We start from the raw sequence: 23,939 nt of genomic DNA on the forward strand, positions 1-23,939 counted from the left end.
TTCGCTTTCTGTGCCATTCGCGTGCAGGATGCTTTGAGCATCAGTTTACCCTCCCAGCGCGTGGGAATAAGACACGCTTTGGTTAAAAATAAATAAATAAAGTAATTAATTAATTAATGCATACATACATACACACATACATGACGCTTGCGGAGTTTCCCCGGAGCGGTTATTTTAAGGGGGGGGGGGAGAGGGCGGGACCCTTATTCCCGTCCCCGCCTTCCTCCTGCCTGGAGGGATGCGGGATGGGCGGGGGGAGCTGGCGAGAGCCCGGTGCAGGGGGCGGCTCTTGCCACCTCCCCTCGCCCCCAGCCACGCCCAGACCACGCCCCCCGGGGATACCTTGGGTGCCGAGGGCTGGGACGCCAGTCTCCTGTCGCCGCCACCATGACGGACCGCTCGGCTTTCGATACCAATGTCATCACCATGACCCGCTTCGTGATGGAGGAAGGCAGGCGGGTCAAAGGCACGGGGGAGTTCACGCAGCTCCTCAATTCCCTCTGCACGGCCATCAAAGCAATCTCCTCCGCCGTCCGAAAAGCGGGTATCGCCAACCTGTACGTCCCGGGGTTGCCAGGGGAGCGGGGGTGGGGAGCGCCGGTAGCATCCTGCCCTTCCTCGCAAATCCAAGGGATCCTGCCGTCTCCGGGGTAGTGGGGATGGCGATTGGGGTTGTGGCCCAAAAGGCGTGTGAGTGGAGGTGCATCCACCCACCCTCCTGCACAGGGCTGTAGCTCCTTAAGTTCTTTAAGCATCTCGGACTCCGTATTTTCTCAAGAGAATTGGATTTTTAGTAACAGGAGGCATGCGGTCTTTGAGAGATATTTGGTGCTGACAGACCTTCATGAAAACGCTCAGAAGTTTTGGGTGCTTTGAACCAGATGATAAAACGAACAGAAAGACAAAGGCTTTTAAAATGTGGTTCAATTATTGCTCATCATAGTCAGTAACTTATATATCAAAGCACCCTTTTATGCTTTTATGCTGTGAGGTACTTAATCAAATACAGTGAAGGCTTTTTTCCCTATTGCATCATAGCAACTTGAGTTTCTGTGTGAAGTTTTGAATGTCTAAAAGTTTAGGAAGAGCACTGGTTAAGAGCAGAAGTGATTACAGTCAGCCAGTCAAACGGGAGTTGCTGTGGAGATGCAACAAGAAGAAATTAAAACTCCGGAAATGTTAAATAAGTGGAAGTGGTTATAAGTAACTAATCTCCTGAAGTATTTTACATATTGTTGTTAAGCTAGATTCTGTGCTGAGCAGGGCTTTAGACGCACTGCTTCATTACTTAATGGCAAATGCTGTAGAGAGAAAATGAATTTACTTCTATAAACCACATATATAGTGGAAAAGATAAGAAGGAAAAGGTCTCTGGCAATACAGAATATAAATTATTACAAAATGTATCAATGAACTAAAAAAAAATTCTGACTGAAGTTAACAAAGCAGAAGAAACTGCAGGAGATGTTAAAGATCCTCCACTTTATGACTTCAGACTTCATGTAGCTGTGATTGTGTTTAATCACTATGTGCTAGCCCTTGTGTGTGCCTGTCAGTGAAGACTGGGGTTTCCCCATGTGCAGCCTGATTTGTGACATTCTGAGGCCTCATTCCTCCATGTGTCCTACACATGTCTCTGTTGACAGCTTCCCTCAGGCTCCATGCCTGTGCTTTTCGCCTTCTCTTACAACAGCCTGTGGTGAACTTGACTGCCCACTAGTGCTGGGGTAGCTAGCTTAGACTCCTTGAGCTGTGCATCTGCTGCTGTGAGACTGTGTTATGGCTGGTGAGAGGGTTTATCTTGCCTACAGGGAACACCATGTCCCATCCCATTTCTTTGGATCTTCACCAGCCCCAGGGGTATGCTCACTGCTCTATATATCCCAGCAGTGGAGGTGCAGAACATCTAGGAAAGCCACAGCCACTTCCCAGATACAGACTTGGCACAGGCCACCCTCCTGTCCTCTCCTGGGCCTCCCCAACAGGTGAAGTGTGACAGCTGTAGCTGCTGTCTCTGAGGATGAGGACTTGTGCCTTTGCTCAAAGCATGGTGTTCTGAGTACATTGTTCTCTAAATGCATTTTTACTCTTGCAGAAAAATGTTCAAGCCACTGTAGCACAGAGAGAAAGACAGAATTATGCCAGGTCTTTTTTCTTTGTCCTTGTCTCATGTATTAAGCTGAAGAAATGCAATACATTCAAAGTAGTGTGTTCAGTGTTATTACAAAAACCTGAAATACCAGTATCCAGCCTAATCAATGAATACACCAGAGTCATCTGAATGTGTGTAGAACTGGCTATTGTTTTTCTCTTCTGAGAGATTAACTTCCCCTCCTCTGTTTGGTATGGTTTCGAAATCACCAATCACAAGGTCTCCTGGTATTTCCTGATGCTAGATGGTTTGATTCTGACTATCTTTCTGAGTTTTATTCGTGGTTTGTACTTGTATTTTCATTTTAATACCAAAGTAAGTATTTACTACATAAAATGAAAACTAAAAACATTGAACCATAAACCTGATGACATATCTGTGAGCAAAGTGTTTCTACTGCAATTTGTACATCATATTGCTAAACAGAGCAAATTACATAGGAAGTTATCACTTAACTAGTGTAATCAGATTCATTGCTATGTTTTAAGTATAATTTTTCTAATGAAGCCTTAGTTTTTGGGGTATAATATTGTAGCTATAGTATTTTGGAGCAATAATATTGTATGCTAGGACTCAGTTTGCCTACAATTTAGGGACTATTGAAAAAGGATTCCTTATTTTGTGTTCTTCACATTCAGTGTCTTCTAAATTTGCCACCACAGCTTATGTTAGCAGGTCTCAGCAAGAAACTATTTCACAGTAAATGAAAAACTGGCTTAGAGAACTGGGATATCATCCAAAAATACTGATTGTTTTAGAAGACATTTTAAAAATACAAGGTTACAAGACCCTCCCTTCTGACAAAATACTCTCTCTTGCTTTTCCTCTAGCTATGGAATTGCTGGGTCTACCAATGTGACAGGAGATCAAGTAAAGAAGTTGGACATCCTTTCCAATGACCTGGTGATTAACATGCTTAAGTCATCCTTCAGTACATGTGTTATCGTGTCAGAAGAAAACAAAGATGCTGTGATAGTGGAAGCTGAGAAAAGGGTTAGTAGCTTTAAAGTTTCTCCCTGCTTAAGTTCCAATCAGCCTTTAGAGATGAATTGCTTCAGATATGACAAACTGAAACTGAGCTGAAAAATTTCATCTCCTTTTCTATATTGACAAATGAAGGGAAGTGGGAGATGGATAGAGAGAGTGTCAGTCACTATTTATTCTTTCTCTTACATATGTTCTCAAGATTGATGTTTATTGGTTTTATCTTTGTTGTTCTTATTGCTCCTCCCTGCTTTTTTTTTTTTTTTTTCCTAATTTTACTACTTCTGGATGAAGCATTTCTTTATCCCATTTGATCTCTAGAACTACACTTCGAGTCAGTCAAGCCCTTTTGTAAGTAGGGCACTAAGGAACTGTTCTGTGCAGGTCAAATCTCAAGTTCTTTAATTCAGGGAAATTCTCCTTCAAGACCCTGGAAGGCTTATCAACAATGAACAAAAATATTTTTTACTTAGTTATTATTACTCACAAGTCTGCATGCACATATGGATAGCTCACTTTTCCTATCTAATATTTTGGTATGATCTCTGTAAAAACTCAGTGTAAAAAAACAAGTAAAAAGTTAGTAAAAACAAACAACTAAGTAATAATTTTTAAAGTATAATGTTTGCTTTGTCAAAGCAGTTCTCTCTCAAGAAATCTTCAGAATTCATTGGATGAACAAAGATTGCTTTAGATCTAACAAAATATGATTCAATCCTCCAAGGACACTCAAAAAAGTTCAGCATTAATAGCTTTCTAAACTCAGTGTGAGCTAACATGATGTTTTTATCAGAATTTCTGCTTACAAGTCCTAGCTGCAGAGCAGAGCATTGCTGGACTTAAATTTCTGGCATGCAGGGTAAAATAAAGGGGGCCTATAAAAAAGATGGGAAGAGGAAGGATAGTAGTTCTAAACTACAAGAGAATAGACTTGGGCCAGATTCAAGGAAGAAATTAGTGAGTGAGAGTGCTGAAGCTCTGGAACAGATTGCCCTGAGAGGTGGTAGATGCCCTGTCCCTGGAAACATTTTGCCTCAGGTTGGATGGGGCTCTGCACAACCTCATCCAGTTGAAGAAGTCCCTGCTCACAGGGTTCGAAGTAGATTACTTTTAAATGCTGCTTCCAACACAAACTATGATCCTATAATTCCATTCTTGTAATCAAACAAAAAAATAACGAGCATTTATTATTGTTACACATGAGTTTTAAAATTAATGTGGATAAAATAAGGGGAAAACAAGATATTTAAAAGGTACAGTTTTTAAAAGACACAGCTAATTCAGCTGTTTTCCCTGTATTGGCAATTTCCCATATTTACAGGAATCCTTAATATGGCAATAGGCAGACCCCCAAAACCCAGGATAAGACTGCAAATTTGCTAAAGTAATATCTGAGCATCTGTCCATTCAGGGATACAAAATCTATTATAGTATTTGGATATGAGGTGTTAAAGGTCTTTTTCATCTCTCTAGTTTTATCTCTACGTAAAAAGACTGAACTTCTTCATTTCTCTTTTGCCTTATAACTCAGAGAGCCATTCTATTAGAGGTGAGAAAATCTAGCCGAAATGGTAGATGTTACAGGATGTCTCTCAAAATTGATCAGCACTAATTAAATAGATGAAGCCAAATTAATAACTAAAAACCAATAATATTTTAATATTAAAAATTATCATAATCTATTACTTACTGTAAATATTTTACAGCATCTGCTGTGGTACAAATCACACAGTTTTAATCAAGAATTAATTTTGTGCCAAAGAATTTCTAACATTTGAATTCAGTTCTTTCATAATCTATAAAAGTTTTAGTTTATATTGGTGTGAAAGTTTTGACAAAATTTAACTACTGAAGTAATTTTATTTGGAAGAAGTGGGCAAATAAAATCACTGATCTAGTTGTTCCCTCTGATATTTTCTAGGGTAAATACATTGTCTGCATAGACCCTCTGGATGGTTCATCAAACATTGACTGTCTTGTTTCCATTGGGACCATCTTTGCCATCTATAAAAAGGTAAAATGCTTTCATGTAGGAAAGAAAAACCTATTACTGTGCACCTTTTGATGAAATATAATTGCATGTGAGCACTTAATGGAATCTGGATAAACTTGTTGGTGAGACATTCATGACCAGCTTTAAGGTAAATCTGCTATTTAACAGACATTTGAATAAAACAGTTGTAAGGTATTTGCATTACTGTCTTACAAGATGAGCTATCTATATGCACAGGCAAGTCTGGCCAATATTTAATTAGCCGGCTAAAGGAATTACCCCTTACAAACAAATCAGGTCTTGGATTTCATGAATATTTGCGTTGAGACAAAATACCATGTGCGGAATGTGCTTTCTGGATTTCTTGTTCTCTGCACTACTAAGTCCTGTTAGCCTGAGGACAAGCTTCAGACACAAACCAAAGCTGAAACATGTCATGTGCATTTGAAGTGTCTAATTCACTCTGAAAGGCAGAAACCTTGTCTGAAGGAGCTTGAAATACTGGACTCACATGTTATAAGATGGAGGAAAAGGTAAGTCAGAGAAAACACACCCAACTGTCCATTTCAATCATCTTTTGTATACTGTCAAACACCCCTAAGTAAATATAGTCAGCTTAATTTTTTCTAAGCAAAAGAAGAAAAAAAATTAAAAAGCGCAAGTATTTTTTATCTGCTTTTAAATTTTATTTTTTTTTTATCTCCACAAGTCATGCTTGCTTTTCAAGTATGCCTCAGAACTTTCCTCTGAGCCATGTTCATCATCACCTACAAGGAGGTACACAGCTCTGTATTATCTCTGTAATCCTTTCCGGCTTCCTGCATTCCAGCTGGGTTTATACAAGAGCATTTCTATATCAATGTGTTTGTCTCCTCCATATAATTTGTGTTAGTGCATCCAGTAGGAATCTCAGTTGTTGATCACGGAAGCATCTGTGCCACCCCATGCGTGGATATGGAGTAGTGGAAGACCATCCCTAGGATACTAAGAGTTATGCACCAACTATAGGAATGAAGTAAAGCTGACTGTGCTTCTCCTTATTCTAGATGACCCCTGATGAGCCTTCTGAGAAAGATGCTTTACAGCCTGGGCGTACTCTTGTGGCAGCTGGGTATGCCCTCTATGGGAGTGCCACAATGCTGGTGCTGGCTACTTGTGCTGGAGGTGTCAACTGTTTCATGCTGGATCCAGTGAGTGTCTTCTCTTTCTTAGATTCTTTATTAGGGATATAACTGTCTACAAAATCTGTTTTTCCCCCACAAAAATCAAACAAAGGAGAAATTTCCAAGCTACCATGGAGAAATGAAGTACACCTAATAATCAACATTAATGTCAAGAGATTTTTGTGTTCTGCCTGCCTGCTGCAGCAGTGCTACCTGTGCTTCAGCAATGGGAAGAGAGCCAAGTTAGTGCAGCAAGTTTGCAGCATCATGTGCCCCATCATGTGATATTTAAAATGAGCTGTTTTATGCAATGCAGAGTGCCCTTTTAGACTTATTTGCCTTTTTGTTAATGTTTGGACCTCAGTAAACCAGAGAAGCAGAAACATTTAACCTTCTTCTGTGTTTTCAGATCCTACCATGATGTGTAAAGAGTAAGTGGGTGAATTTGATGTTGTAGCATGTATTGGCTATACGAGTTTTAAAATAAAAGTCATACTGATCATAGTGAAATGTAGTTTGTTCTGGTGACCCCTTTTTTTGCCATGAGTCATGCTGTGCCACCTGCCTGTATTATTTTTTTAGAACCCACAGTGGTCAAGCAGCAGGAAATGTAACTTGGTGCTCCCTGTCAAGTAACAATTAAAGTAGCTGCATGTATTTTTATCTGTATTTACCCAGCAGATTTAACTTTGAGCATGTGTGCATGTTATTTTGTTTATTTTTAGCACTAACTTGTAAGTGTACTGTAGTGCAAGCTAGACAAACCTGCTCTTGGTTGCAGAGGTTGGCTTTCCTGACTCTGCCCTTCCACTTCATCCAAATTAAAACAATCTGGAATTTATTAATGTCTCCAGTTATTTGAAGAGGTCTATGGATTGCTTCAACCAGCACTCTCAGTTTCCAAACTCATCAGAGCTGTACTTTTGTTGTCAGTCTAGCAAAAGTTTGGAGACTTAAATGAATTTACGGGCAACCTAGAAAAGTGAGAGAGATCTGGCAATGAAGTAGCTTGCATGGTCCTAGGATTCATGCTCTGTCTCTCTTTTATGGATTAAAAAAACCACTTCACATCTAGGCTTAAAATACCACTTTTTCATAGGTACTGAATTAAATAAATGAGCAATTAATGTTAACAAATTGTTTTATTTGTTACTGCTAGGCAATTGGAGAATTCATTTTGGTGGACAGGGATGTGAAAATCAAGAAGAAGGGAAATATTTACAGTCTCAATGAAGGCTATGCTAAGTACTTCGATCCTGCAGTCACAGAGTATCTCAAAAAGAAGAAATTCCCTGAGGTAAAATATCCTGTTTCAGAGACACTTTCTGGTGACAGTGATCTCTCACTGTCTCATGCACTGCTCAGAGCAATTTCTTTCTTTTTTTTTTTTTTTTTTTTTTTTTTTTTAGGGAGGAGGGGGTGGGTGGTGGTTGTTTGTTTGTTTTCTTTATCTTCCATCCTGCTGTCTGGAGTCCTGAGTAATGGTGCTGGAGGCAAAGCTGGGTGTTTGGTAGTCAAGTAGAGAGGAATTCTCATCTGGTGATGAAGAAATTTGATCAATATGTGTGCTAGATTGGTGCTTCCACCCTACAGTGTCAGAGCAGGGGGAGAGCCAAGTGTGGATGGCAGTAATTCACTGCTCAGTGGTAATACAAGCTGGGTCCTGTGGCAGACTCTCACCTGGAAAACTAGTGTTGTCAGGAGGCTCAGGCCTCCTGCTCTAAGGAGTGCCCATAAAAATCACGTCTGTTCTCATGCCTTATGCTTGTCATCACCAGAGTTATTATGTCAAATGCAAGCATCTGCTATTGCTAAGTGTTTGAGTCCCTTATTGACTTCCTGGTCTTGCTTTGAACAAAGACTAGTGTTTTTGCCTGGCATCTTTCCAGGCTTAAGGTGTTGTTTATGTAGATATTAAAATGTATTCTCTGGCCTATAATACAGAAATAATACCTGTAGTCAACTATTAACCTTTCCTTAGCAAAAATGGTAGAAGTATGAAAGATCACTTCTTTTTCTCCTTGGTATTTTTCTTACCTCAAAAGAAAAAAAACAAAGCAAAAGTTCAGTTCTGAGCACTTGATCTTTGTGCCTCTAGAAATTCAGTATTTTCCAAGGATGAGAGCACCAATTGAGAGCTGGGATGCATTTTCTGTTGTTAGCACTACCACTGATCTATCCTGAAATCTTCTGTCAGTCCTTTACCTTGGATTCTACCAATTAGAAAATCAGGAGAAAACTGATATTTTCTCAAAATCTACTTTGAATATTATCAATTAATCATTATGGAGTTAGATGTTAGGACGTTAGGGGGGGGGAGGGGTGGGGAGATTAACCTGATGTGCTCAAAAATTACAATTATTTAAATGTCTTTCTGTAGGATGGCAGTTCACCATATGGTGGGAGGTACATTGGATCTATGGTGGCTGATGTGCATCGCACACTGGTGTATGGAGGAATCTTTCTGTATCCTGCTAACTCCAAAAGTCCCAAAGGAAAGGTAAACCTAAACAAGCCCAATTATAGAAAATGTTAGGTTATCTAGGTGTTTCGCTATCATGGATCAGTATTTTGATTGCAGAACATGTATTTTACAATTTTGGTAGCCTGCATCTCTGATGGGTAGGCATGGGCACCCTTTACACACTGTCACAAGTGGCTGCAACCTGTTTTCAGATACCTTGTTTTAGGGCTGGTGCTAATCTGTTTCAATTGCACCAAATTTGCTTTATTCCCCAAACATATTCAGATTATGGAATGCCCTGGTGGATGTGTGGATCAAAAAGGCTTCTCTGTATCATCTCAGCCCAAACCATGCTGCACCCTGTCAAGCAGAACATTATAATGCAAACTAAATAACCCACATTACGTAGAGATTTTTGTTACAATCTAGCATGCAAGCAGCCTAAATGTAGTGCACACCTTACAAGCAGCTCTGTTGAATCAAAAAATGTCTGCATCTTGAGTTTAGTAACTGTGCCCCATCTGGAGGGACTCTGCCTGGCTGCCTCTCCCAGACAACAGTTAGGGAAGATCACACACTTCCAAGCTGACAAAGGCAGTATTTATTCAGCAAAGACCTTTCATCTGTTTTGTAATTGTCTGTAAATTATTGCTTCAGGTTGCAGATAAAATGCAGTTACTCATTAGGGAAACCTAATGGCACACTCAGACCTATGTGGTCCGCTGCCTTCTTAAAGGTTGTGTTGTGCATACGAGCTTTATCTCTGTGTAAAGAGCACAGAGCAAACATGAGCTATGAAGAAAGCACTCAGATCAGGCAAATCCAGCATTCACTGTGTTTTGTTTAAAATAAACATCCACACAATTTCATTTCAAGATTGAAAGATGGAGTACTCAATTGGTTTTAAGTCAAGGGGCAAATATATTTACATTTAAATAGTCAAGCCTTGCCTGGGCTGATCATTGACATTTTGTTTTTTGTCTTCTAGCTGAGACTGCTATATGAATGCAATCCTATGGCTTTTGTTATTGAGAAGGCTGGGGGAATAGCAACGACTGGGCATCAATCAGTACTAGATATAGTGCCTGAGGATATCCACCAAAGAGTGCCTGTTGTCTTGGGATCTCCAGACGATGTGAAGGAGTACCTTGAGATAGTCAAGAAGCATTCAGCCAAGTAAAGAAAGTTTGCTGGAGTCACTGTGCACATGGGGATAAATGCCTTACAGCTGAAACAAATAACACACTGCAGTACAGGGAGATTGAACTATATAACCTCTGTAGCATGGTATCAGATGAGCCATATTTTCGTAAGATTTTTTTAAGTGAAATCTTGTGCAAATGCATTGTGCAATGAAAGGCATTAAAAGATTGCATTAAAGAAAGCATTAAAAGCAAAGAAAAAAAATGTTTGCTTTTTCATTTATCAGTTTTGATTACACAAAAGCCACTGTGTTACAAGGGAATAGTGTGTTGCATTCAGTAACTAGGGGAAGACTTTATCAGAAAAGCTGCAGACTGTCACCACAACATAAGGCTCTGTCTTCTTTTAAAAATCTTGGAGGGGGAAGACTCAGCAGCCTCCTACAGTGAGTAACCCACCTTTCCTAGAGCAATATCTGGTTCTTCAGCAGTAAATATAAATGCTAATGTGGACACCTTCACACATTGTTTCTAAGCCAAGTTACTCACTGTATTTCAGTCTGTCTTTCTTGTGACTGAGAATCAACATTTGTGAAAAATGTACATTAGTGTATGTTAATTAGTATGTTAATCACACATACTGATAAAACTGCCAGTTGACACTCAGTCATGCAAGGATGGAAAATGACATGTGGGAGGTCGGTTCTGAATTGAAGGAAACACACAGACAGCCTTGCACCATTCTGCTGTGGTGAGCTGGCTATTTTGGCTGAAATTAAGCTGCTTGTTTGATGGAAAAATGAACCTGTATGCTGCTAGCAACCCCCACCAAGTGTCCTTTGTGTTATTTGGAGAGTGTGCATTATCACAGAAAAGGATTCTGCTGCACAAGCAGAATTAGGTTGTGAAGATTCTCACAAAGCATACTGACATTTGCCATGATGATTCAGAGCATACTGCACAGTGTTAGCACTTGGGACTCCTCTTGTCTTGGTACAGTTTATGGCTGTGACTCACAGACTTTTTTGAATCAGTCCAAATCTGCAAATCTTTGACATTTCTCACTGCACACTTACTTTTGCTGAGCTAAAAGGGACACATGAATGTTGCTGTTGGGCAGGTGTCCACTAGTGTGGGACAAGCCGTGATCTGGGAACCCCTGTCTATGGGTACAATGAGCTATAAACCTGTCTGTCTGAATATTTTGCATACTGCAGTACAGACAGACTGTGTGAGCTTGATTGTTCTTGTAAAATGAAAAGAGAAGAGTGTGGGAGGACTTCAAGAACGTGATGCAAATGCATTTTCTGGGAGGGTCTATACACGCAGAAACCTGGGGTCCTTTGTTCTGACACAGGTTGTGTTTGGGGCATTTGGAGGCATACTGGCAAACCTTAGATGGGTGGGTCTTGTCTCAAAAATGATAGAGGGCAAGGTGTTTCTGCCAGTTTCTAATGAAAGTGCTGTTTCTGATGAGGCTTTGTGAGTGAAGACAGGGCTTTCTCAAATCTGAGCTCTTAAAAGATGAAAATAGTCCTGGGCTCCCATTCTGCCTGTGCACTCACTTTTCATGCTGTGAGGGTCTAAGTCGGACCCCTCTGTAGGCCAAACTCTGCTCCAGGAAATGAGCAGAGTATGGCTTACATACTTTACCTGCTACACACCTGCAAAATCAGGCACCCAACAAACAGCCACCCACAGTATGCAGCCTAATTTCTGATTTGTTCTCTGCTGCAAGAAGGTTCAAACCTACGTCTCCCAGAGGTGAGCCCTTTGTGGTCAGTCTGGGGGCCAGCCAAGAGGCAGAGGGCTCACCCCCCCAGGGTGAGCACTGTGCTATGACTGGGGAGAGGACTTCATGCAACCAGACAGTAAGTGGGACAGCCATGTGCTGAGGGTCTCTTGTGGCTTGGGTTTTTCTTCACGGGCTGCTTCTTGATCTGGGACCAATGATGCTTCTGCTGCCTTGCTTCAGGTGAGCAGCCAACCACTGGTATATGTCCCAGCTCTTGCCTTTGTAAAATTAAAAATAATGCAGTCTTTGCATCTGTTTTGTTTTCATTGCTATTTCAAAAGAAGAAAGCAAGTTTCTCTCCATTTTTGATGAGTGAAGGTGAAGATGCCTACCTTGTACACAGAAACACTTCCCAAGGGAACTGCATATTCCTGTCCCAAGCATTTCCTTACCTGCTTGCTCAGGCACATACCTTGCAGCACTCTAAAAGGCAATTTTCTATTTAATACACTAAGCAGAGAACAGCTGGAAGCCCTTAAACCTTTTTTCTGTCTTTCCATAGATCAGCTTCAGCCACAGTGCCTCACTAATCTGTTGGCTTAACTTGGCAGGCAGTATGTGCAGCAGCCATTTTTGTCTAGCTGTAGTGGTTCCTTGGCCATATTATACCTTCCAACTCTTCAAGAATCACTGGGCTGCATACATCTATATATAAGACACCATACTGTCTGGACATAAAGGTTACAGAAGGAAGGCAATACTGCCTGTGTTTAATGGGTCAGCTTCCTGTGTTTTGGTTTTGCCTGTAGGGTGATGTTTTATTAGGTAGCATTTTCATATTGTGACCTGGGTTTTTCTTTCTATCAGTAATATGTAAGGCCACATTTGAATGACATCCCTGTGTAGCTGCAGATTTTCTTTTGCAGCCCTTTTCCAGAGCTCACCCCTATATTCCTTTGCCAGGTTAGGGGGTGGGTTTTCACAGTGTCTGCCTTCAAAACCCATTTCATTATTACTGCCTTGATCAGGGACTGAACTGTGGCATTCGTTAAAAGATATCTGACTCCAGTTTCAGCTGGCATCATTCAAGTAACTAACATTTCAAATCAGTTAGAAAGAGGTCTCACCTTTAAGGCATTGGGCTAGCCCATATGCCAGTGGAAGTGTGAATCATCCCTGAGAGCTCTTGTGTAATGTTGTTATCAGAGGCCAAATCTTCCACAGATCTGTCAAATTGAGGTGGTCAGTTTTTTAACCTTTCTGTGCTGTTCTAGCCCATCTTACTGAGATGTTCTCAGGACTATAAAGAATCATCACACTTTTCTTAATCTGACTTCTTCCTCCTCCCCATTAGTTGGTAATTATTTATGAAATTTAATCATTCAGTTTAATTATTCATCTTTTTATCATTCATCAGATCACGGTAAAGTTTTCATGCAACCCAGTCTTTTGCCTTTCTCTAGGTTTTATTTTTTTATTTCTGTTGTCATTCCACTGGTGCCTGCAATATTTCTGGAAAGCTTAGGAGGAGACGCTGTGGTCTTTGCATATAAGTGTAAGTTAAGTTGTTACTGAAGGAGTGTTATATGAGCATATGAGCATCAGTTGAATGCACTGTGCTTTGAGCATACTAAAACGATTCATCCCTGTAAAAAGCATTTGGGTATTTATCAGTCAAAAAAAAAAAAAAAAAAAAAAAAAAAAAAAAAAAGGTAAATAATGGACATCCTTTAAACCTCTAACTCCAAAACAAACTTTCTGTTGCATGGTAATCTGAACTTTGTCTTTTTGTCCAGAGTAAAAGATCACTTGGAATCAACAACAAAGATTTGCACATGATGTTTTGACAAGTGCTAGAAGCCATAGGCCAACCCCCACCCCATTTCTTGATTGTGTGTCCTGATGGTATTCCCACTACAAAGCAGAGAGATTTTGCTTTAAAAGAATTTTAGTATTTAGTATCGAACAGGAACAGCCATGATAACAAAACAAAGTGCAGAATGTAAGGGTTTTTAGGCCAGTTATATATTTGCATATATACTGTGAAACTTCTCTGCTTCTTTTATTAGTAGCACCATATGCTGTCCCAGAGCTTCCTTAATAAATTATATTTTGTGCAAAGTCTGTTCAAAGAAAGAAAGTCTCCTAACCTGAGAAAAGGCACTCTGGAATATTTGTCCCATTATGTGAATGGCATCATACACTTTTAACTAGATTGCAGTGGCGGAAAAGAGAAAAATAGATATTCAAGATAACTTTCTTCTTCCACCATTGCTTTAGAGGACATAGTAAAAAAAACTTTGTCACTGCAGGAACTTTGCTTACCATCCTTCCTCCTTAAAATGAACCTTGAAAAGCATCCCTAAAGCTAAGTGCATGGGATCCAAGCCACACTGAACTATGTCTTTCTGTTTGTTGCTGGTGTTCAGTGTTGTCAGTCCCTGAGACCTTTGCTTGAGGCTAGGTTCAAAGTACAAAACCTTAGCATTCACATCCCTTCACAGATCACTGAGTAATGTATCATTTATAATTGAGATGCTTTTAGGAAAATCCGAAGAAATGCTAAAGATTAAAAAGGAATGCAAAGGGAAATCAATTGTCTCTACAGTTCCTATAGTCCCTATAGCTGCAGTTCCTCTTAACAAAAAGCAAAGCTAGATATGTGTTTTGTTACTGAATTTTGTTTCTGCATTCCTGGTGTGATTTTAGTACAGTTAATGAATTATAACAATATAACTCAATAAAATAACTAGTCTTCCTTATCCCCAGGTTTTCTTTTTTTTTTTTTTTTTTTTTTTTTTGGTGGGATTTCCAGATCTTCTGTTTAAAAATAAGATTGCTCTGCTAACATGTACAACATATAATTGTTCTTACTTCCTTATCTGAGAGCAAAGACAATGCTGTAATTAAAATCATTAATGCTGGTGTTCCAGATGGCATGTACCTAGCTCACTGACATTTCTGCCTGCCTTCATATTAGCATCACGGGACACATTTATGTTGCTCATACTGGCAGTTTATTTGCAAACTTGAACATCTATATGTTGCACTGCAAGACAGAGAGGGGATCTAATTAATATGCATAAAATATATGTGGGCTGGGCATCAAGAAGGAAGGGGCAACCTCTTATCACTTGTTCCCTGTGATAGGATGAGGGGCAAAGGGTCCAATATGAGGCATGGGAAGTTCCACCTCAACATGTGGAAAAAATTATTTACTGTGAGGGGTACAGAGCCCTGGAACAAACTCCCCAGAGAGGTTGTGGAGTTTCCTTCTCTGGAGACTTTCACGACCTGTGTGGATGCATTTCTGAGTGACCTAATTTTGGTTCTGCTGTGGCAGGGGTGTTGGACAACTGGATCTTCAGAGGTCCCCTCCAATCCCTGAAATTATATGATTCTGTAATAAAACTTAATTTTGTGAGTTATGACACAGACATGCTCAAATCAGGTAAGCTTAATTGGTAAATTATTGAAGACAACATTACTTTTTAACCAGGCAAGGCACAGCTCACTAGTACGTCTCATTCATGCAAGTTCATATTACACGCAGCCTGGACTAAGAATGAAGTCATTAAACTGGGATCGCTGCAGACCAACAGGTAACATAAAACATCTTTAAAAAAATACATCTCTAGATGCACCATGAATCTCTTGTTTACTCCTCTGGGATGTGCCAGACAAATACACAACCGTCGTTTGTGGAGGAGTCCAAAAGGGGTTGAGCACACAGGAATTAAGGCAATAGGGGAAGGTAACTTCACTGTCTCGAGTCACATGTGGTTACTGATGCCCTATGCCTTCATTTCTTGTACCTTGGGAATTGTGTGCTTTGCCTTGGATTTGCTGAGCACATTACTGAGTGGGAGCTACAGGAAAGCAGTTTCCAGCTAAGCAGCCAGCAAGATTTTTGCATAAGCAATCCAACACACAAATTCTAGAATATCTTACTAGATCTGTACATTACTAATTTCAGTGCATGAGGAGGGCAGCTGCACAGTGGTTGTTCAGCTCTAGTCCCATCTCAGGCTCCTTTCCTGTATCCTGGAAGAGCCGTGGAGGCAGCCCGGGGTGGTGCAGTTTTTCTGAGCACTCAGTCATGTGGTCTCAGAAACTTCTTTACAAACTGTGACTAGCAACACAGCCAACAGCTTCACCTCAAAACAAAACATCTACCCAGGATCTCAGTGCATTAGGAAAGTGTCTTTTTCATCTGAGAAGACAGGAACCATGGTAGCAGCAAAAATGTCCAACAAAAGGTCCTTCAGAACAAATATACTGATGCTGATGTGACTTGCTATGGAGAAGGAATGCCACATTAAAGGAGCAGTAGAGTACTTGACACAGCTGCTCAACTCCATGCTGACTGCCATACAGGCCATTTCCTCTGCAGTCAGAAAAGCAGGCCTTGCACACATGAGTACTACCTAGTGACACAGTAAGGAAGAGAAGGTAGAGAGACAGCTTCTTACACACTGAGGCTGGGGAGAGGACAGATATTCATAAATATTTTGGAAACATGCTTTTCAAGTCAAGTGACTATAGGCATGAGGTCATGGAGAAGGTGATCCTTGAATACTAAACAGATGTCTTGGTCCCCCTTTCCTCTAGGACTTTGTCCCATGGTATTTTGGCCAGCGGATCCCTGAAGCGATCAAAGTCTGCATGGCTCAAGCCCACAGTTATAAGCTAGATGCCCTGAGGATCTTAAATTCAACTGCTTCATGATCACTGCAGCCAAGGTTGTCCTTGAGCCTCACATTGGTCACGAGCCCTTCTCTCTTGGTGAGAACAAGATCCAGCACAGCACCTTTTCTTGCTGGTTCCTCTGCCATTTGGAGGAGGAAGTTATCATCTATGCATTCCAGGAACATCCTGGATTGCTGATGCTTTGCTGTGTTGTCCCTCCAGCAGATGTCAGGGTGGTTGAAATCACCCACCAGGACCAAGGCCTGTGAACACGAAGCTTCATCTGTCTGCCTATGGAGGGCCACATCTACTTGGTTCTGCCAGTCCGGTGTTGCAGACCCCTACTGCAACATCACCTTCTCCCATCTTCCCTTTAATCTTAAGCCTGATATACAGGCTGATATACAATCAGCCTTAAGACTGATATACAATCAATCAGACTGCCATCCCACCCCAGATGGAGCTCCATCAATTCCAGTTGCTTGTAGCTCTAGTGCCTTGTATCCTAAGCAGTGATCACAGAACCCAAAGCCCTGTTGACACCACCAGTCCCAGAGTCATGAATTCACCATTTGGTTCTTCTTATATGTTCCTTCATTCATCACTGATGTCAGATGCATGGAGAAGAACACAACTTGAACTCCCGGCCTCTTCGTGAGCTGCCCCAAGGCCCTGCAAACTCTTTTAACTGGCTGTGCACCTCTCATTATTATGTCATGGCTACCAACCTGAAAGACCAAAAGAGGGTAATAATCTGAAGGACTCACAAAGCTGGAAAGTTTACCTACAACATCCTTTACCCAGTCATAGCAGACCTCCCTATGAAGTGGGTTTGGCCTGTATATGGGGCACTCTGCTCGCCTAAGTAGAGAGTCACCTACTACAGTGACCCCTTGAGGGTTTTTTTTTCAGTGTCAGTTTTGATGGAGGTCCTGAGGAGAGTTGGCCTTGGTGGTGCGATTGGCCTTTGCTCACAACCAGATCCTAATGCAGAGCCCCATACCTGTTCTGCAAGGGGACCCACTCTGACATTTTTTTCCCCCCTAAAACCTTGTAATGTTAGCTTTTCTCAGGTTTATTGTTATTTTCCTGTTCTCTAGGTTTGGTATCGCTGGCACGGTAACCCTGACAGGTGCCGAAATGAAGAAGCTGGACTTATTATCCAACTCCCTGGTGACTAATGTGCTCCAGTCCTCCTGCCGCACCCGTATCCTGGTCACAGAGGAGAACAGGGAGGCCACGATCACTCTGTAAGACAAGCGGGTCAGTGCGGCTCCTGCCTTCAGGGGTTTATCGGCTCAGGCAGCAGCAGGTGGCACTCTTGTTTCAAGTATGAAACCTGGGCCTGGCCCTGGTATCAATCCATCCCAAGGGAATCCAGAAAATTTGCACCACTACCGCACTGTTTTGATTAAATAGCTGTGGTGGATGGCATGGCTTCAAAACCCGAGAGAGCTGTGGAGGGTAAAATCATATTTAAAGTTTTGTGAAGTGGGGAGAATAATTATTTTGGAGTTTGCTAGCAACCCCCTGGCCCCAGGTGTAAGTGTACTGTTACACACCCTGACTGCCTGGGTAAGGGCTTTGGATTACATCAGTATTCAGGCAAGATAAAAGGAGATGAGAGGCTGGCAGAAGTGGGTTTTAAATTACGTTTCCAGAGGATACACCTGACTCCTTCATCAGGCTTCCCCCAGGAGGGAATCCTGTTGCAGCATGATACTTCTCACACTGATGTAACCTACCCTTTCACCACTGTTTTCCTTCTGCCTTCTTACCCTCAAACCTCACATCCCAGGCAAATCCTTTCATTGGCAACAAATGTAATAAACCCAAATATATTTATTTAAGGAAGATGCTCGCCCCAGAATGAGTGATCCCTTTTGCTATCAAGTGATTCTTGCATTGCTTGGCAGCAGAGGATTTTGTGCTGTCTGAATAGAGACATGTCCTCTCCTATTTCACGGGCAATCCCTGCAGGGAGTGGGTGCTGTGCTGCAGGGCCAGCTGGGTACACAGACAAGCTGTGTCAGGCATGATTGGAGTCCTAGAAGCAGTCATAAAAACATGGTTTTTGTCAAGTAAGAGGTTGTAATAGTGTAAGACTGCATATAATTTAATGCTTCCCTTGCCAATTTCGTATTAGGGTGAATATGTGGTTGTGCTTTGATCCCCTTGATGGCTCACCAAATATAGACTGCTTGGCACCAATAGGAACAATATCTGCTATCTACAAAAAGGTAAGAGGATAAACAAAGCACACATGGAATTATTCCCTTTGTTGTAAGCAAAATGTGTTTGTTATAATCAACTTAGTTGCTTTCTTAGGTCCTTGAAGTGTCTTTGGGATCAACTGACATTAGGAACAGCAGAAGGAGTAACATTTGAGATTCACGTGTGCTAAAATGCTGCCTGAATTCCCAGTAAGGGGACGTTCAACCCCATGAAATTATTAAGTGGCAGCATTTTGCTCCTCCAGACACGTAGGCACTTAAATAAAACCTTTCCACCATCAGGCTGCTGATCAGCTCTTGTAGAGATGCTTTACTCACTGCTGGATACTGACTGGGGATGGCTGATGGTGACTGCCTGGACGGTGTCACTGTCAGCAGTGTGGCAGCTCCCAGAGCAAGCTGGTTTGCCTGTTCTGGATGGGAGTTCATTAGCATGGCAATGATGGATGGAGGCCACCTGAGGCTGAGGGAAGCAGTCACCTACAGCCACTGGGGCCCTGCCATTGTTTCTGCTTCCACAGAGCTGCACAGAACAGCAACTGCACAGACAATTAGCAAATTCTAATAGATAAAGTTATACCAGGTCTTCTGACAATTTCATAGCAACACTATTAATTTCAAACACTATTAACTGCAAACCCTTTGAAATAATGAAATAATAATGTTTTGCTGATTGTTACTGAAGGGTCATGTGAAGGGAATAAAAAAGAGGTGTTTATCCCACTGAAGCACATAAGAAATAAAATACAACTTCAAGCCGTTTAAGGGTCATGAACATGACTTTGGAACAGCTAGAACAATCAGAATTCCAAAAGATGATCCTTAGCATCTGCCTGATATTTGGTACTTTCCAGTTCTCTGATGGTTGCTGCTGATTTTCTCACCATATCAGCACCTTAGATTCATTCTCAAAGGCACACTCTCCAGAATGGAAATATGTGCCCCATTTTAGGGAAAAAACATATATAACCAGCACTTTTCTACAAAGGCCAGATTTACTTAATACATTTCAAACCTCAAAATGGTTCTCTGGCTGTTCCCAGTCCAGAGCCATCACCATGGCTGCAGATATTGTCTTCTGTCAGAAAAGCAATGTATCAATTTCTTAGAGAAAACCACTGAGAAATAAATTCCATCCTATTTAATTTAATTATCCACCTGTGTCTTGCTTTCTGAAGAATGGGTTGTATTATTAAAAAGACTAGAAACATCAGAAAAGTGAGGCTGAGCGAGGAGCCTTGCTCAGTCAGCAGAAGCCATAGGAAGGGATAAGACCTTGATGGTCCCAGCTGCTGGAATGTTGGTGACAGTAAGTTATTTTTCCTTGGATTCTTCCCAGTTTTTCGTGTCACTGTGCTGACTCCACAGCTCTCAGTTCATACTCCACATATATAAGCTATGAAACTCTGCTGCTTTGTTTCATTCTGCTTTTAATTTGTAATGCTGCCTAGTGCCTCTAAAATATTTTAGTTCTGCCCGCCCCACCCCCCTGCCCTTTCGTTGTCATACAGAAAATGTCATCCCTTGCATGCAATCTCTTACAAAGAAGAATTCATAGAATCATAGAATCATAGAATTGGCTGGGTTGGAAGGGACCTCAGAGATCATCAAGTCCAAACCTTGATCCACTATCGCTGCAGTTACCAGACCATGGCACTGAGTGCCACATCCAGGCTCTTTTTAAATATCTCCAGGGACGGAGAATCCACCACTTCCCGGGGCAGCCCATTCCAATGTCTGATCACCCTCTCTGTAAAGAAATTCTTTCTAATGTCCAACCTAAACCTCCCCTGGCACAACTTGAGACCGTGCCTTCTTGTCTTGCTGAAGGTTGCCTGGGAAAAGAGACAACCCCCCCCCTGGCTACAGCCTCCTTTGAGGTAGTTGTAGAGAGTGATGAGGTCTCCCCTGAGCCTCCTCTTCTCCAGGCTGAACACCCCCAGCTCCCTCAGCCTCTCCTCATAAGATCTGTGCTGGAGTCCCTTCACCAGCCTGGTTGCCCTCCTTTGGACCTGCTCCAGGACCTCGATATCCTTCCTGAACTGAGGGGCCCAGAACTGGACACAGTACTCAAGGTGTGGCCCCACCAGAGCTGAGTTCAATAGGTCATTGGCTGTTTCCTTCTGGATTACAGGGGGACTGTTTAGATTCTTGTCACCTTCTATAAGCTCCAGAAGCCAGCTGTCCTCAGGATAACCTGTCTTACTGTTGAAAACTGAGGCAAAGAAGGTGTTAAATACCTCAGTCTTTTCTTCATCTTTGACAACTATATTCCTGCCCATGTCCAGTAAAGAATGGACGTTTTCCTTGCCCCTCCTTTTGCCATCGATGTATCTGTAGAAGGACTTTTTTTTATCCTTCACAGAGGTGGCGAGATTCAGTTCAAGTTGTGCCTTTGTCTCTCTAATTTTCTTTCTACACAACCTAACTATATTCCTAAATTCCTCCTGAGTAGTTAGCCCTTTTTTCCATAATTGGCAGGCCCACTTTTTAACCCTAATTTCTTTCAAAGTCTCCCTGTTCAGCCAGACCGGTCGTCTTCCCCACTGGCTTGCCTTTCGGCACACCAGGACAGCCTGCTCCTGTGCTTTCAAAACTTGCTCCTTGAAGTACATCCATCCCTGCTGGACCCCTTTGTTTTCAAGGGCTGTTTCCCAGGGTATACTCTGGACTAGTCTTCTGAATAGGCCAAAATCTGCCCTCCGGAAGTCCAACATAGAGGTTTTATTGATGACCCTCCTTGTATCCCTGAGTATTGAAAACTCTATTATTTTGTGATCGCTGAGTCCCAGACATCCACCGACCACTACATCTCTCACCAGCCCCTCTCTGTTTGTGAAAAGGAGGTCAAGCGGGGCTCCATCCCTGGTGGGCTCATTTACCAGCTGGAGCAGGAAATTATCTTCTATACGCTCTAGGAATCTCCTAGACTGCCTCCTCTCTGCTGTGTGGAGTTCCCAGCAGATGTCCAGCAGGTTAAAGTCACCCACGAGAACAAGGGACGATGATTTTGAAACATCTGCCAACTGCTTGTAGAATAATTCATCACCCTCATCCTCCTGATTGCGTGGTCTGTAACAGACTCCCACCAGGATGTCAGCTTTGTTTGCCTTCCCCCTGATTCTGGCCCACAGGCACTCCACCTTGTTATTACCGACTTCAACTTCTACAGAGCCAAGAGACTCTGACATATAGGGCTACCCCTCGACCTCTCCTACCCTGCCTGTCCCTTCTGAAGAGCCTGTAGCCACCCATGGCAGCACTCCAGTCATGGGACTCATCCCACCACGTTTCCATGGTAGCAATTACATCAGAGCTTTCCTGCTGCACGATGGCTTCCAGCTCCTCCTGTTTGTTGCCCATGCTGCGTGCATTGGTGTACATGCACTTCAGCTGGGCTGCTGGTTTGTCTCTTAACTTGGGCTGTCCACCCTTGGGCTCCTTTCTGGAGAGCCCAGTTTCAACCCCTTCCCCCTTCAAACCTAGTTTAAAGCCCTCCTTATCAGCCCCGCCAACTTATGGGCTAGAGTCCTTTTTCCCCTGTTAGATAGATGCAGCCCACCTGGTATGCTGAAATTTGGCCCATAAATTCAGGACAAAAGCAAAGGATACCCATGAAACACTTGATACAGAGACCTGGCAACCAATTGCTTTCAGTGCTGCTCCCAGGCCTGTTGAGAAATCCCTCATGTGATATGGAGTAATCATACACGCAAAAATTTTCAAACTGAGATATCACCTGAGGGTACCCCTGTAACCAGACTCTGCAGACCTTTTTTACCTGCTTCACATGAAGCTTGTCAGAGCTTATCTGCAGCCCCTCTGCCTATTTCACTGCTTTGCATAAAGACCTTTAAAGAGATTTCACTACTGCCACCTCATAGTCAAGACAGAATAGAAAGGAAATCCATCTGTGCACCAGAAAGAAGTGAAAATACTCAGCAGCTCTCAGAATCTACCATCCAGCTGATTCCCTGTTTGTTTCACAGTACATGGCACTTGGCAGGACAAAATTCCTGCTGTCCTTACAATTAATTATCAGCTGATCTCTAGCTTTTTTATATTCTGACTGGCTCTGCAAAATGTTTTGCTGAGCTTTTTTCCTTCCTTTTGGAAGCTGGCTCTTGGAAATCCAGCTGTGAATAGGGACAGAAAGCCAAAAAAATCTGCTCAAATACCCATCTCCCAGGGGAGGAATTCCTCTGGGGTTTTTTTTCAGAACTGTCAATAAATACATGTTTTCTCAGCCATGCAAGTATACGAAATGCATTTAAGAAATAGAACTGAAAAGAAAAATCTCAGAAAAATATTTTTTAAAATCAGTCTCCTGTGTAACCAGCAGGTATGTACACTGAATATACACTGCTTTATATGATAGAATCATAGAATAGCTTGGGTTGGAAGGGACAGTAAGGATCATCTAATTCCAACCCCCCTGCCATGGGGGGGGACACGACTCCAACCAGTAGATCAGGTTGCTCAAAGCCCCATCCAACCTGGCCTATAAAAACCTGGTTTGTTATGTAAAACAGGCCTCTCTAATGTATTTACATAAAATTAAATTTTATTTAATGAGGAAAGAAATACAAAAAAGCTAGGAGAGTTATAATATGTTTGGAACTAGTGGTATAAATATCTGATTAATTTTACATTTAATGTTGCAAATAATTAGTCTACTATAGACAATCATTGCATTGACATATTTATGTCTTAGGGATATGCTCTGGAAAGAGAAGAAGTTGTGTGAGGTATATAAGTCAGTTCTATAAAAGACTGTTTAGTAAAATAAAAGTTACTAATAGTCAGTATTCAAACATTTGGGACATACAAAGAGGGGGTTTTACTAGTCTTCTTTAATTATGTGCACTGTAGCCTCTCTGAACCATAGAATCATAGAGAGTCAGAGGTTGGAAGGAACCTCGAAAGATCAACTCATCTAGTCCAAACCCGCTGACCAAGCAAGGTTGCCTATAGCAGGTTACATAGGAACACATCCAGGTGGGTTTTTAGTGTCTCCGGGGAAGCAGACTCCACAGCCAGGGTGCCCTGTCACCCCCACAGTGAAAAAATTCTTCCTAGTATTTATATGGATAAGTAGCTTGGCATAGAGTCAAGGGAGACTGCATACCAGATGTATTCATACACGCTATATTTCATCTCCTATGAAGTGCTGGCTGGCAACTCAATTTTTTCCCACAGAAGAACTTGGCAAAATAGTATGAATAAAAAGTCTGGAGCAAAAAACAGCTAAAAACTGTAAGCAAAAGTAACAGAAGTAGCAAAATCTGTCAAATGAAAATTCAAATGAAGATTTTTGTTGTGGAATTACAGTCTCCATATGTCATGAAAGATGTAGGTTTGGTGTCCTATATCTCAGTTTTCC

At 41.8% G+C, this 23,939-nt stretch overlaps 1 protein-coding gene across 1 annotated transcript; it reads left to right on the forward strand.

The window, feature by feature from the left end:
- The first annotated feature begins 334 nt into the window (after positions 1–334).
- On the forward strand, positions 335–10,163 carry FBP1 (fructose-bisphosphatase 1). Its single transcript, XM_071732026.1, has 7 exons — positions 335–557; positions 2,983–3,145; positions 5,058–5,150; positions 6,176–6,319; positions 7,452–7,589; positions 8,673–8,792; positions 9,745–10,163. The coding sequence occupies exons 1-7, from the start codon at positions 388–390 to the stop codon at positions 9,934–9,936; spliced, it is 1,020 nt and encodes a 339-aa protein (XP_071588127.1). The 5' UTR covers positions 335–387; the 3' UTR covers positions 9,937–10,163.
- Positions 10,164–23,939: the final 13,776 nt, after the last annotated feature.

Source organism: Heliangelus exortis, chromosome Z (genome assembly GCF_036169615.1).
Source record: "Heliangelus exortis chromosome Z, bHelExo1.hap1, whole genome shotgun sequence".
NCBI lineage: Eukaryota > Metazoa > Chordata > Aves > Apodiformes > Trochilidae > Heliangelus > Heliangelus exortis.